Source organism: Pseudorca crassidens, chromosome 13 (assembly GCF_039906515.1).
Source record: "Pseudorca crassidens isolate mPseCra1 chromosome 13, mPseCra1.hap1, whole genome shotgun sequence".
Taxonomy (NCBI): Eukaryota; Metazoa; Chordata; class Mammalia; order Artiodactyla; family Delphinidae; genus Pseudorca; species Pseudorca crassidens.
Window position 1 is genome coordinate 50,639,520 of NC_090308.1, and position 14,280 is coordinate 50,653,799.

Consider the following 14,280-nt stretch of genomic DNA (forward strand, 5'->3'; position numbering starts at 1 on the left):
AAGTTTATTTTATTGTTAGACTTTTGGGGTTGTGTGTGGCAAATGTGGTTTTAAAAAATTAAACAATTGCAAAAAATGTTTTTAAAGTGTTTTTTAATATAAACAATATTTTCAAGTTCTTGCCTTAAAATATCTTTACTGTTGCTCAGAATACTAGTTTTAATTATTTTATTCTTACAGGCACGCATTTGTTCATATAGGTAAGATCTTGTGAGTATAAAGTTTGCACAATTTAATAGAGTGACAGAATCCTATTTTTATATCACTGTGAGAGAAAGCTGTTGTAGTCCTAACATACTCTGTTTTAAAAGGCTTGGGTTTGAAACTTGGCAGTGTCGATATAGCCATTTTGTGACCTTGGGCATTTTACTTTATTTCTGAACCTCAGTATCTTCTTTAAAGAAATAATAATAATGCTTCATAGAGCTGATTTAAGGATTAAATGGGTACATTGTTGAAGGCATTTACTAGAGAGCTTTTTACAGAGTACATAGTCAATAAATTATTTTTTATTTAGTAGGTTTAAAACTCTGTATGTTTGAAATACTGAAATACCAGATTGATTTGAATAAGTTGTTTTGCTGTTTGCCTTGACATAGAACTTGATTTTTATTTATTTGTTTTTCTTTTATCTTATAGTATTGGATGATGAAGATAGCAACAACATCACAGTAGGATCCTTAGTTACAGTGTTGGTTAAATTGACAAGGCAAACAATGGCAGTAAGTAGTCTGTAGTTTTATGCTTTAAGAGTTATGTGTTAAGGCTTTTATATTCTCTCACTCTAAGTTATACATTCTCAAAGTCAAAACTGTTGTAGATTTGCAAATGTAATTTTGCAGGTTCTGTTAGCTGTTTTGAAATTTTAAATTAATTTTTATAGTTTTCACATTAGTTTTTCACACACACACAGTTGAAAAATACATTAATTCTTCCTCTGATGATTTGTTAATTCCCTATAAAACATTATAATTACAAGGTCGTGTGGGTATCATTCTTAAATTGTAAAGTGTTATACAGAGATTAATTATTGATTATTGTTGAGAATTTTATTACCTCCTTTTTTTTGAATTTTATTTTTTTATACAGCAGGTTCTTATTAGTTATCTGTTTTATACATATTAGTGTATATATGTGAATCCCGATCTCCCAGTTCATCCCACCACCACCAGCACCCCCCCTCCGCCACTTTCCCGCACTTGGTGTCCATACGTTTGTTCTCTACATCTGTGTCTCTATTTCTGTCCTGCAAACCAGTTCATCTGTACCATTATTCTAGTTTCCACATATATGCGTTAATATACGATATTTGTTTTTCTCTTTCTGACTTACTTCACTCTGTATGACACTCTCTAGATCCATCCACGTATCAAAAATGACCCAATTTCGTTCCTTTTTATGGCTGAGTAATATTCCATTGTATATATGTACCACATCTTCTTTATCCATTCATCTGTCGATGGGCATTTAGGTTGCTTCCATGTGGCTATTGTAAATAGTGCTGCAATGAACATTGGGGTGGATGTGTCTTTTTGAATTATGGTTTTCTCTGGGTATATGCCCAGTGGTGGGATTGCTGGGTCATATGGTGATTCTATTTTTAGTTTTTTAAGGAACCTCCATACTGTTCTCCATAGTGGCTGTATCAATTTACACTCCCACCAAGAGTACAAGAGGGTTCCCTTTTCTCAACACCCTCTCCAGCATTTGTTGTTTGTAGATTTTCTGATAATGCCCATTCTTACTGGTGTGAGGTAATACCTCACTGTAGTTTTGATTTGCATTTCTCTAATGATGTTGAGCATGTTTTAATGTGCTTCTTGGCCATCTGTATGTTTTCTTTGGAGAAATGTCTGTTTAGGTCTTCTGCCCTTTTTTTTGGCGGTACGCGGGCCTCTCACTGTTGTGGCCTCTCCTGTTGCGGAGCACAGGCTCCGGATGCGCAGGCTTAGCGACCATGGCTCACGGGCCTAGCCGCTCCGCGGCATGTGGGATCTTCCCGGACCGGGGCACGAACCCGTGTTCCCTGCATCAGCAGGCGGACTCTCAACCACTGTGCTACCAGGGAAGCCCCTGCACATTTTTTGATTGGGTTGTTTGTTTTTTAATATTGAGCTGCATGAGCTGTTTATATATTTTGGAGATTAATCCTTTGTCCGTTGATTCATTTGCAAATATTTTCTCCCATTCTGAGGGTTGTCTTTTTGTCTTGTTTGTCGTTTGCTTTGCAAAAGCTTCTAAGTTTCATTAGGTCCCATTTGTTTATTTTTGTTTTTATTTCCATTACTCTAGGAGGTGAATCAGAAAAGATCTTGCTGTGATTTATGTCAGAGTGTTCTTCCTATGTTTTCCTCTAAGAGTTTTATAGTGTCCGGTCTTACATTTAGGTCTCGAATCGATTTTGAGTTTATTTTTGTGTATGGTGTTAGGGAGTGTTCTAATTTCATTCTTTTATGTGTAGCTGTCCAGTTTTCCCAGCACCACTTATTGAAGAGACTGTCTTTTCTCCATTGTATATCCTTGCCTCGTTTGTCATAGATCAGTTGACTATAGGTGCGTGGGTTTATCTCTGGGCTTTCTATCCTGTTCCATTGATATATATTTCTGTTTTTGTGCCAGTACCATATTGTCTTGATTACTGTAGCTTTGTAGTACACTCTGAAGTCAGGGAGTCTGAATCCTCCAGCTCCGTTTTTTTCCCTCAAGACTGCTCTGGCTATTTGGGGTCTTTTGTGTCTCCATACAAATTTTAAGATTTTTTGTTCTAGTTCTGTAAAAAATGTCACTGTTAATTTAATAGGGATTACATTGAATCTGTAGATTGCTTTGGGGAGTATAGTCATTTTCACAATATTGATTCTTCCAATCCAAGAACATGGTATCTCTCTCCATCTGATTGTGTCATCTTTGATTTCTTTCATCAGTGTCTTATAGTTTTCTGAGTACAGGTACAGGTCTTTTGTCTCCCTAGGTAGGTTTATTCCTAGGTATTTTATTCTTTTTGTTGCAGTGGTGAATGGGATTGTTTCCTTAATTTCTCTTTCTGATCTTTTGTTATTAGTGTATAGGAATGCAAGAGATTTCTGTACATTAATTTTGTATCCTGCAGCTTTACCAAATTCATTGATTAGCTCTAGCAGTTTTCTGGTGGCATCTTTAGGATTCTCTATGTATAGTATCATGTCATCTGCAAATAGTGACGGTTTTACTTCTTCTTTTCCCATTTGTATTCCTTTTATTCCTTTTTCTTCTCTGATTGCCGTGGCTAGGACTTCCAAAACTATTTTGAATAATAGTGGTGAGAGTGGACATCCTTGTCTCGTTCATGATCTTAGAGGAAATGCTTTCAGTTTTTCACCATTGAGAATGATGTTTGCTGTGGGTTTGTCGTATATGGCCTTTATTATGTTGAGGTAGGTTCCCTCTATGCCCACTTTCTGGAGAGTTTTTATCATAAATGGATGTTGAATTTTGTCAAAAGCTTTTTCTGCTTCTATTGAGATGATCATATGGTTTTTATTCTTCAGTTTGTTAATATGATGTATCACATTGATTGATTTGCATATATTGAAGAATCCTTGCATCCCTGGGATAAATCCCGCTTGATCATGGTATATGATCCTTTTAATGTGTTGTTGGATTCTGTTTGCCAGTATTTTGTTGAGGATTTTTACATCTATATTCATCACTTACACTGGTCTGTAATTTTCTTTTTTTGTAGTATCTTTGTCTGGTTTTGGTATCAGGGTGATGGTGGCCTCATAGAATGAGTTTGGGAATGTTCCTTCCTCTGCAATTTTTTGGAAGAGTTTGAGAAGGATGGGTGTTTAGCTGTTCTCTAACTAAATGTTTAATAGAATTCACCTGTGAAGCCATCTGGTCCTGGACTTTTGTTTGTTGGAAGATTTTAATCACAGTTTCCATTTCATTACTTATGATTGGTATGTTCATATTTTCTATTTCTTCCTGGTTCAGTCTTGCAAGGTTATACCTTTCTAAGAATTTGTCCATTTCTTCCAGGTTGTCCATTTTATTGGCATAGAGTTGCTTGTAGTAGTTTCTTAGGATGCTTTGTATTTATGCGGTGTCCGTTGTAACTTCTCCTTTTTCATTTGTAATTTTACTGATTTGAGTCCTCTCCCTCTTTTTCTTGATGAGTCTGGCTAATGGTTTATCAATTTTGTTTACTTTCTCAAAGAACCAGCTTTTAGTTTTATTGATCTTTGCTATTGTTTTCTTTGTTTCTATTTCAGTTATTTCTGCTCCGATCTTTATGATTTCTTTCCTTCTACTAACTTTGGGTTTTCTTTGTTCTTCTTTCTCTAGTTCCTTTAGGTGTAAGGTTAGATTGTTTATTTGAGATTTTTCTTGTTTCTTGAGGTAGGCTTGTATAGCTATAAACTTCTCTCTTAGAACTGCTTTTGCTGCGTCCCATAGGTTTTGGATCATCATGTTTTCATTTTCATTTGTCTCTAGGTATTTTTTGATTTCCTCTTTGATTTCTTCGGTGATCTCTTGGTTATTTAGTAATGTATTGTTTAACCTCTACGTGTTTGTGTTTTTTCCGTTTTTTTCCGTTATGGATTTCTAATCTCAAAGCATTGTGGTCAGAAAAGATGCTTGATATGATTTCAATTTTCTTAAATTTCCTGAGGCTTGATTTATGACCCAGGATGTGATCTATCCTGGAGAATGTTCCGTGTGCACTTGAGAAGAAAGTGTAATCTGCTGTTTTTGGATGGAATGTCCTATAAATATCAATTAAATCTATCTGGTCTATTGTGTCATTTAAAGCTTGTGTTTCCTTATTAATTTTCTGTTTGGATGATCTGTCCATTGGTGTAAGTGAGGTGTTAAAGTCCCCCACTGTTACTGTCGATTTCCTCTTTTATAGCTGTTAGCAGTTGCCTTATGTATTGAGGTGCTCCTGTGTTGGATGCATATATAATTATAATTGTTATATCTTCTTCTTGGATTGATCCCTTGATCATTATGTAGTGTCCTTCCTTGTCTCTTGTAACATTGTTTATTTTAAAGTCTATTTTATCTGATATGAGTATTGCTACTCCAGCTTTCTTTTTTTTTTTTCCGTACGCGGGCCTCTCACTGCTGTGGCCTCTCCCGCTGCCGGAGCACAGGCTCCGGACGCGCAGGCCCAGCGGCCATGGCTCACGGGCCCGGCCGCTCCGCGGCATGTGGGATCCTCCCGGACCGGGGCACGAACCTGCATCCCCTGCATCAGCAGGCGGACTCTCAACCACTGCGCCACCAGGGAAGCCCTCCAGTTTTCTTTTGATTTCTGTTTGCATATCTTTTTCCATCCCCTCACTTTCAGTCTGTATGCGTCCCTAGGTCTGAAGTGGGTCTCTTGTAGACCACACATATATGAGTCCTGTTTTTGTATCCATTCAGCGAGCCTATGTCTTTTGGTTGGAGCATTTAGTCCATTCACGTTTAAGGTAATTATCGATATGTATGTTCCTCTGACCATTTTCTTAAATGTTTTGGGTTTGTTTCTTCTCTTGTGTTTCCCACGTAGGGAAGTTCCTTTAGCATTTGTTGTAGAGATGGTTTGGTGGTGCTGAATTCTCTTAGCTTTTGCTTATCTGTAAAGCTTTTGATTTCTCTGTGGAATCTGAATGAGATCCTTGCTGGGTAGAGTCATCTTGGTTTTAAGTTCTTCCCGTTTATCACTTTAAATATATCATGGCACTCCCTTCTGGCTTGTAGAGTTTCTGCTGGGAAATCAGCTGTTAACCTTATGGGAGTTCCCTTGTATGTTGTCATTTTTCCCTTGTTGCTTTCAGTAATTTTTCTTTGTCTTTCATTTTTGTCAATTTGATTACTTTGTGTCTTGGCGTGTTTCTCCTTGGGTTTATCCTGCCTGGGACTCTCTGCACTTCCTGGACTTGGGTGGCTATTTCCTTTCCCACGTTAGGGAAGTTTTCAACTATAATCTGTTCAAATATTTTCTCGAGTCCTTTCTCTCTCCTCCTTCTGGGACCCCTGTAATGGGAATGTTGTCCCATTTAATGTTGTCCCACAGGTCTCTTAGGCTGTCTTCATTTCTTTTCATTCTTTTTTCTCTATTCTGTTCTGTTGCAGTGAATTCCACCATTCTGTCTTCCAGGTCACTTATGTGTTCTTCTGCCTCAGTTATTCTGCTATTGATTCCTTCAAGTGTATTCTTCATTTTAGTTATTGTATTGTTCATCTCTGTTTGTTCTTTAATTCTTCTAGGTGTTTGTTCTTTAGTTCTTCTAGGTCTTTGTTAAACATTTCTTGCATCTGCTCAATCTTTGCCTCCATTCTTTGTCCGAGGTCCTGGATCATCTTCACTATCATTATTCTGAATTCTTTTTCTGGAAGGTTGCCTTATCTCCACTTTATTTAGTTGTTTTTCTGGGGTTTAATCTTCTTCCTTCATGTGGTACAAAGGCCTCTGCCTTTTCATTTTGTCTGTCTTACTGTGAATGTGGTTTTCCTTCCACAGGCTGCAGCATTGTAGTTCTTCTTGCTTCTGCTGTCTGCCCTCTACCTGCTTCTTTTTAGTCAGTTCTTGAGAATGTACTCCCTTTTATTTTTATTTTAAAAAGTATAGTAAAATTAGCTTTTTTTCCCCCTAATTATGTGAAAAATTCATGCTGTGTGGGGAAAAAAATTTAGGCAATGCAGAAAAGTATAGGAAGAAATTAAAATCACCTAAAATTCTACCACTCTGAGATCATCAGTTTTGAAGCTCATACCTTTAGCTAGCCTAAAGCATGAATACCCACAGAGTTAAATGATATTTTTATCATGGATCCCTTATCTCACTCCTGCTGCCTCAGGAAACCTCCTTGTCATACCCAGATGACCAGAATTCAGTCTTGTGTAAATCTTTTTGTATCTTTCTCCATGCTCATGTTTACTATCTGGACCTTTTCAGTGCATATATGTACATGCATGTATATGTATACTGGTAGTTTTCTCATTCTTTTTCATTAAATCCAGTCGTAGTGTATATGTTTCCTGCATCTTGTTTTTCTCAGTTTCTGTTACATATTTATATTACCTCCCAAGCCAAGTATAACTCCCAAGTTTCAACTACAGTCGTTAACTCATTTTTAATAGACTGTAGTATTTCAGCTCAGTTTTATTCAGCCAGTGGTAGATTTTAGCCTATTCTACTCTGAGATCTATTGGCATCTGTAGGAAACCCATGCTACCTTCTTTTTTGTTTTGTTTTTGTTTTGTTTTGTGTGTGTTTTTTTGCGGTACGCGGGCCTCTCACTGCTGTGGCCTCTCCCACTGCGGAGTACAGGCTCTGGATGCACAGGCCCAGTGGCCATGGCTCACGGGCCTAGCCGCTCCACGGCATGTGGGATCCTCCTGGACCGGGTCACGAACCTGTGTCCCCTGCATTGGCAGGCGGACTCTCAACCACTGTGCCACCAGGGAGCCCACCTATGCTACCTTTAAAACCCATGTCTAGAACCTCTGGTAGGAAAAGCATATTTTGTAGTAGGACATATCAAATCAAAGATACTGATTTTATGGTAGCAAGTGGTAAGGAAGCATTTGTATCATGGACTCTGTATGAGAGGTGCCTCCTGGGAGAAGAGGAAGCTCTAAGCCAGTGGCCAGGATTGGGTTTAGAATCTAGACTTACACTGCCTACAGGCTTTGAAATTCCCAGCCTGAGAAATGAGCACAAAATTGGCCTTGGACTGTTGACACTTCTCAGGTAATTAGTAAAAGAAAAAGCAAAAGTGCCCTGGAGGAAGGGAAAGAATCAAGTATTTATCTTTCAGTTCTTGCATCAGTTGTATCTCAGCATAATTAAGCATTAGAACCCAACTAATAAGTGAAGAAATGAAGTAGAGATAATAGAATTAGGCTAGAGGCTGGCAGACTTTTTCCATAAAGGTCCAGTTATTAAATAATATGTTCAGGACTTCCGTGGTGGCGCAGTAGTTAAGAATCCACCTGGTAATGCAGGGGAAATGGGTTCGAGCCCTGGTCCAGGAAGATCCCACATGCTGCGAAGCAAATAAGCCCGTGAGCCACAACTACTGAGCCTGCACTCTAGAGCCCGCGAGCCACAACTACTGAAGCCCGCGCGCCTCGAACCCATGGTCCATAACAAAAGAAGCCACAGGAATGAGAAGCCCGCGCACCAAAACAAAGAGTAGCCCCCACCCACCGCATCTAGAGGAAGCCTGCGCATAGCAACGAAGACCCAACGCAGCCAAAAATAAATTAATTAATTTAAAAAAATTGATATGTTCGGTTTTTACAGGCCGTACAGTCTCTGTAGCAACTGCTGAACTCACAAATGCGCATAGTTGTGTTCTAATAAAACTTTGTTTAAAAAGCAGACAGTGAGCCATAGTTTGCTGACTGATGCATTAGGCCAACAGTTTGAGCCCAACAGTTATTGTTTTCACTTGTTAGTTTTAATAATTCTAGGGAGTTTATGAAACACAACCCATATCACTTGTCATCTTCTAGTATAGATTCTTGCTAAATTCTTACTGGATTTCAAATTCTAAATTTATAGCTTCTGCACTGATTCTAAATGGATTATTTGGTGGGTGGGTATGTCTTTAGGATATGTAGATTTGGTGTTCCACTTCTTAGTTATATCTAAGTTATATCAGTTATATCAACAATATCACTTAAAATCATAAATAAACTAATATTGGTCTCGTGAAGTTTCAGTGTTAGAGAATAATGTAATATATTCAAATTCTCATAACTTTAAAATAGTCATGTCTTATTACTATTAGAATAAAAATAAAAATTTAAATTATGAAATATGACTGACTTATGAGTTTACATATTTTAAGGCATTGCATTTATAAATTTAAGTAGAATGTACTTCTCAAAATATATTCAAGACAGATGTGAGATATTTCAGAAGGTAACTTCTAAAGCATCATTTAGTGATTGCTATATTTGCACACATACATCATTTAGTAATTGCTTCGAGTCTCCTGTCTATCCATGGTTTTGTCCCCACCCCCTGCAATTGTCAGCAGTTAAAAAACTTACTGATAACATATATTGAAAGATTGCTTTATCGGAAAGATAAATATAGGTTGACAGACTTTATATTTTTCTTCTCGCTACCTGTAGGAAGTATTTGAAAAGGAGCAGTCCATCTGTGCTGCAGAGGAACAGCCAGCAGAAGATGGGGTAAAAACTTCAGTTTTCCTATCTATCTTTCATGGTGAAATAACTGTTTTGTTTAGTTCTCTGATTGATTTATATTGCTGTGGGAGAGTAATTCACTTTACTACAACATTTATTAGTTTAGTCATTTCCATCTAAAATTTACTATGACTTCCAAATGAAACTAGTGCTACAACTTCTGAGTGTGCATGTGTGTTGTGATTTACAGCAGGGTGATACTAACAAGAACAGAACAAAAGGAGGATGGCAACAGAAGAGTAAAGGACCCAAGAAAACTGCTAAATCAAAAAAAAAGAAACCTTTAAAAAAAAAACCTACACCTGTGCCCTTATCACAACCAAAGCAACAGAAACAAAAGCAGGCTAATGGAGTCGTTGGGAGTGTAAGTTTATTATCTTATGTAAAGATTATTGTTATTATCATCTTTATTGAGGTCTAACATACACTAAAATGTTCAAATCTTTTTTTTTTTTTTTTTTTTGAGCGGTACGTGGGCCTCTCACTGTTGTGGCCTCTCCCGTTGCGGAGCACAGGCTCCGGACACGCAGGCTCAGCGGCCATGGCTCACGGGCCCAGCTGCTCTGCGGCATGTGGGATCTTCCCAGACTGGGGCACGAACCCGTGTCCCCTGCATTGGCAGGCGGACTCTCAACCACTGCGCCACCAGGGAAGCCCCTAAAATGTTCAAATCTTATGTGTACAGCTCCTGAAGTTTTACAATTGTGTGTACCCATGATACCCAGATCAAGATATAAAACCTTACCAGCACCCTAAAAGGCTCTCTTGTACCCTTCTCAGTCAGTGACCCCTCCATCCACCCCCACGGCCTTCCCCACTATTCTGACTGTTAGGACCATAGATTAGTTTTGCCTGTTCTTAAAATTCCTGTAAGTGGAATTCTTTGGCTGCTTTCATTCAACATAGTGTCTTTGACATTCATCTGTACAGTGTGTAGCAGCAGCTGTGTGTGTGTGTGTGTGTGTGTGTGTTTCCTGTGTGTGGTTTTATTTACCTGATGACTAATGATATTGAGCACCTTTTCATGTACATACTGGCCATTTGGATATCCTCTTTTATTTTGGGGTTGTTTTTCTTCTTATGGATTTGTAGGATTCCTTTATGTATCCTGGATATGAGTCCCTTTTAGCTCTCTTAATGGAGCTTTTGATGGTTCTTAATTTTAATAAAGTCTGTTTCATCAGTCTTTATGGTTAGTGCTTTTGTGTCCTGTTAGAGACATCTTTGCCTGTCCCAAGGACACAAGGAACGGAAGATATTTTTGTTTTCTTCTATGAGTATTATTATTTTACTTGTTAAATTTAGCTCTGTGTTATATCTTAAATTTTTGTGAATAGTGTGAGATTGGGATTATGGACCACTTATTTTAGCACCATTTATTGGAAAGATCATTCTTTCTTCTCTGAATTGCAATAGTGATTTGTTGTAAAAAAGTTGCCATTAAGTGTATATGTGCAAATCTGTTTATGGACTTTCTAGTCCATTCCACTGATTATTTGTCTCTTTTTGTGCCAGTACCACACTGTCTTAATTATTGTGGCTTTATTTTAACTCTTAAAATATGGTCATGTAAGTCCTCAAACTTTTATTTTACTTCTTCAAAATTGTCTTGACTATTTTAGGTCCTTTGCATTTCCAGCTAAAATTTTAGAATAAGCTTGAGAATTTCCACCCAAAAAAAGCTGCTGGAATTCAGATTGGTATTGTGTTTACTCTGTGGTTCAGTATGGGAAGAATTCACAGGTTAACAGTATTGACTCTTTTTATTCATAATTATGCTTTATCTTTATTAACTGGATCTTCCTTAATTTTTCTCAGTGGTGTTTTGTGATTTCCATTGGCAGAGGATATGACACATCTTTCATTAGATTTACTCCTGTGTGTTTGATCCTTTCTAGTGCTATTGCAAATAACATTAAAAAAAATTCATTCTTCAGTGTTTATTGCTGGTGTATAGAAGTGTAGTTGCCTTCTAAATATTACCTTATATCAAGGATTCTTGATGAATTGACAGTAATTCTAACTATTTGTAGATATTTAAAGAAAAAGATTTTCTACATACACAATCATGCCATCTGGGAATAAAGACAGCTTTACTTTAATCTTTATGTGGTTTCTTCCTTTCTGCTTTACTGTACTGGCTAGAACTTTCAATGTAATGTTGATTAGAAGTAGAAGTGAAGATGGCAGTCACCCTTTTCTTATTGTTGATCTCATGGAGAAAGCAAACATTATTTCACCACTAAGTATAGTTAGGTATAGGGTTTTTATAGATATTCTCTATCAGGTTAAGGAGGTGATCCCTCTGTTCCCAGTTTGGTTTTTTATCATGAGATGATTGTATGATTTTTCTCCTTTCTGTTAATGTGACTAATTATACTGATGAATTAAAAAAATTTAAACTGTCCTTGTATTCCTGGAACAAATCTCATTTGCTCATAACACAGTATTTTTTAAATATTTATCTGGATTTAGTAATATTTTGTTTAGGATTCCTGCATCTGTTTTTATGAGAGAATATTGGTTTGTCATTCTTCTTTCTTGTAATATTCTTGTGAGGTTTTGGATCACGTTTATGCTGGCCTCATTAAACAAGTTAGGGATTATTCTCTCTTTCTTTTTCCTGGAAGGGTGTATAAGATTGGGTTGTTTCTTATTTGGAAGAATTACCTAGAGAAGCCATATGGGCTTGGAGTTTGAAAAAGGATTTAATTGTAGAGTCCATTTATTTAACATATTCCACTTCTTTTCTTATATCAGTTTTAGTAAATTGTTTTTTTCAAGGACTTTGTCCATTTCCTCTAAGTTGTCAAATTTATTGACAAATTTGATAATATCCTTATTTTTAATGTCTTTTGGATCTGTAGTTATGTCTCTTTTATTCCTAATATTGGTAATGTGTATTGTCTCTTTTTTTCTTTCATCAGTCTTGCCTAATTTATCAATTTTATTAATCTTTTTAAAGAACCAATGTTTGGTTTTGTTTGGGTTTCCCTTTTGCATATCTGCTTTCTCTTTAATTGATTTCTGATCTGTATTATTCACTACTACTTTCTTTGCATTTAATTTGCTATTCTTTTTCTTGCTTCTTGAAATGGATTTTGTCTGGGACAGTGACTTTCCTTACTGCATTATACTCCTTATTGAAGATGGTATTAAATTCCCAAAGCAGTACTATAAACTTCTCATTTCTCCTCAAATAAAATATATTGTATAATTGGTGTTTGTGAAAGATGAGCCATCTTAGCCATTGTGGTAGTATATTTTGTGAATAGAAATAAAATATTTTTGTTTTACAAACTATGAAGACTGAATAAAATAACTGATAAAAAGACAGATAAGCCAAATGTTAAAAGTCTTCAGTCTGACTCCCACATATTTATACATAAAAATGTTTATAGTTCTCTAAAATTCTGCACGAATAGTGAAATTGTAATCTTGAGCCAGTTTAATTATAATGACAGTAAATTAGTTTCAGGGACTCAGAATGGTATATTCATTGAGATATTCAGAGCTTTTGTGGTTGCTTTTTCCTTTTAGGAAGCTGCAGTAAAGGAAGATGAAGAAGAAGTTTCTGACAAAGGCAGTGACTCTGAGGAAGAAGAAACCAATAGAGACTCTCAAAGTGAAAAAGATGATGGTAGTGACAGAGACTCTGATAGAGAGCAAGATGAAAAACAAAACAAGGATGATGAAGCAGTAAGACTTATAAGTTTAAATAATTGGAATTATACCTCTGGTGATAGTTTTGGTTTCTGTTGTTGTTTTTCCTTTGCTTGCTTACTTTTTTTGCTTGTCTTAAGCAATACCAGTATATTTTATAATCTTATATTACTTTTACAGAATGTTTTTGAGGGATGGTAGTTGTAATTATAAAGAAAAATTATTTCTAACAAGATTGGAAATCCTAATTTTCTTAAATCTTAAATTGTTAGATGGGATAGGACCTGGGTCTGAGGTAAAGTCAGTTTGTTCTCTTAAGGCAATTTTCTGTGTTATCTGGAAATATGAGTAAGGAAAGGTGGATTATGAAATAGGTAGCAGTTACTTGGAAGAGGATCTCAAAAGTTCCAGGAAATGTTTAGGGTGAAGAAACATTACTGTGGGCTGTAACGCCAAGAAGTTGGTTAAGGTAAAAGCTAACATTTACGGAATGCCACCTCGTTTCAAGAGGTATATAAGACATTAAGGAAAGGGCTGTCACTAAGGAATTAAGATTGTGAGGGTAAAGGGAATAGAAAAAAATCTCGTGGCATGGCATTAAGTTGCACATGATTTATGAGAAAGCTGTAGAAAAGAATATTTGGTGGACAAATAATGGTCCTTAGAGGCTAACTGTAAATTAACTGTAACCTGATCAGCCATTTTCTTTATGTTTGTGGTGTTCTTGACTGGACCATTGATCAAAAGTAACCCTTATGGTTTAGGAATTTAAAAGAGATTCCCTGAACAGCCTCTGAAGCAAAAGCAGAGGCCAAAAAAAGGAAAAAGTAAAAGGGCAAAGGATAAAGGTATACAGAAATAATGTACTTGCCCTTGGGAATGGTGGGAGAAAAATAAGGATGACTGTTTTTAGCAGTTGCTGGCCCTTGAGTGTTTTTGTACTTTGATAATTAAGTTGATTGCCAGGAAATTAAAACCTATCAAAGAAATTATTCCCCCACCCTTGTTTTGAGAAAGAGTTGACATATTTCTTTCTGACTGTATTAGGGTTAGTAGAGGTGACTAGGTTAGTAGGGTTTTGATAAACTAGTTTCTTCAGATGACCAAAAAATACGTTCATTCAATTGACAAATAATTATACAAATAACAAATAATTACTCATTATCTGTCACACTGCAAGCACTGTGTTAGATGATAGGAATGCAAAGCCAAATGTGCAATAGTTTCTGCCCTTGAATGATAGTAGCCTGATGGAGAAGGCAGACTTGTAAGTAAGCATTATAGTACCAAAGAGACTATGCACGTTTTGCAAGGGGCAGTGATGCCACAAAGGAAGGAGTGATCAGCTCAGCTCTGGGGTAGAGGACGATCTGTGGGACTCAGGAACTCATACTTTAGACTTTAGCTGCTCCTGAAAGAATA

General features: G+C 36.6%; 1 protein-coding gene across 1 annotated transcript in view; it reads left to right on the forward strand.

Annotated features, from left to right (window-relative positions):
- Positions 1-14,280, forward strand: part of SEC63 (SEC63 homolog, protein translocation regulator) — a 67,814-nt gene that overhangs the window by 42,136 nt on the left and 11,398 nt on the right. The window contains exons 14-17 of the mRNA XM_067702425.1: positions 640-722; positions 9,121-9,180; positions 9,386-9,559; positions 12,736-12,894. Coding sequence (XP_067558526.1) covers positions 640-722; positions 9,121-9,180; positions 9,386-9,559; positions 12,736-12,894 — 476 coding nt within the window. The remainder of the gene's footprint in view (positions 1-639; positions 723-9,120; positions 9,181-9,385; positions 9,560-12,735; positions 12,895-14,280) is intronic.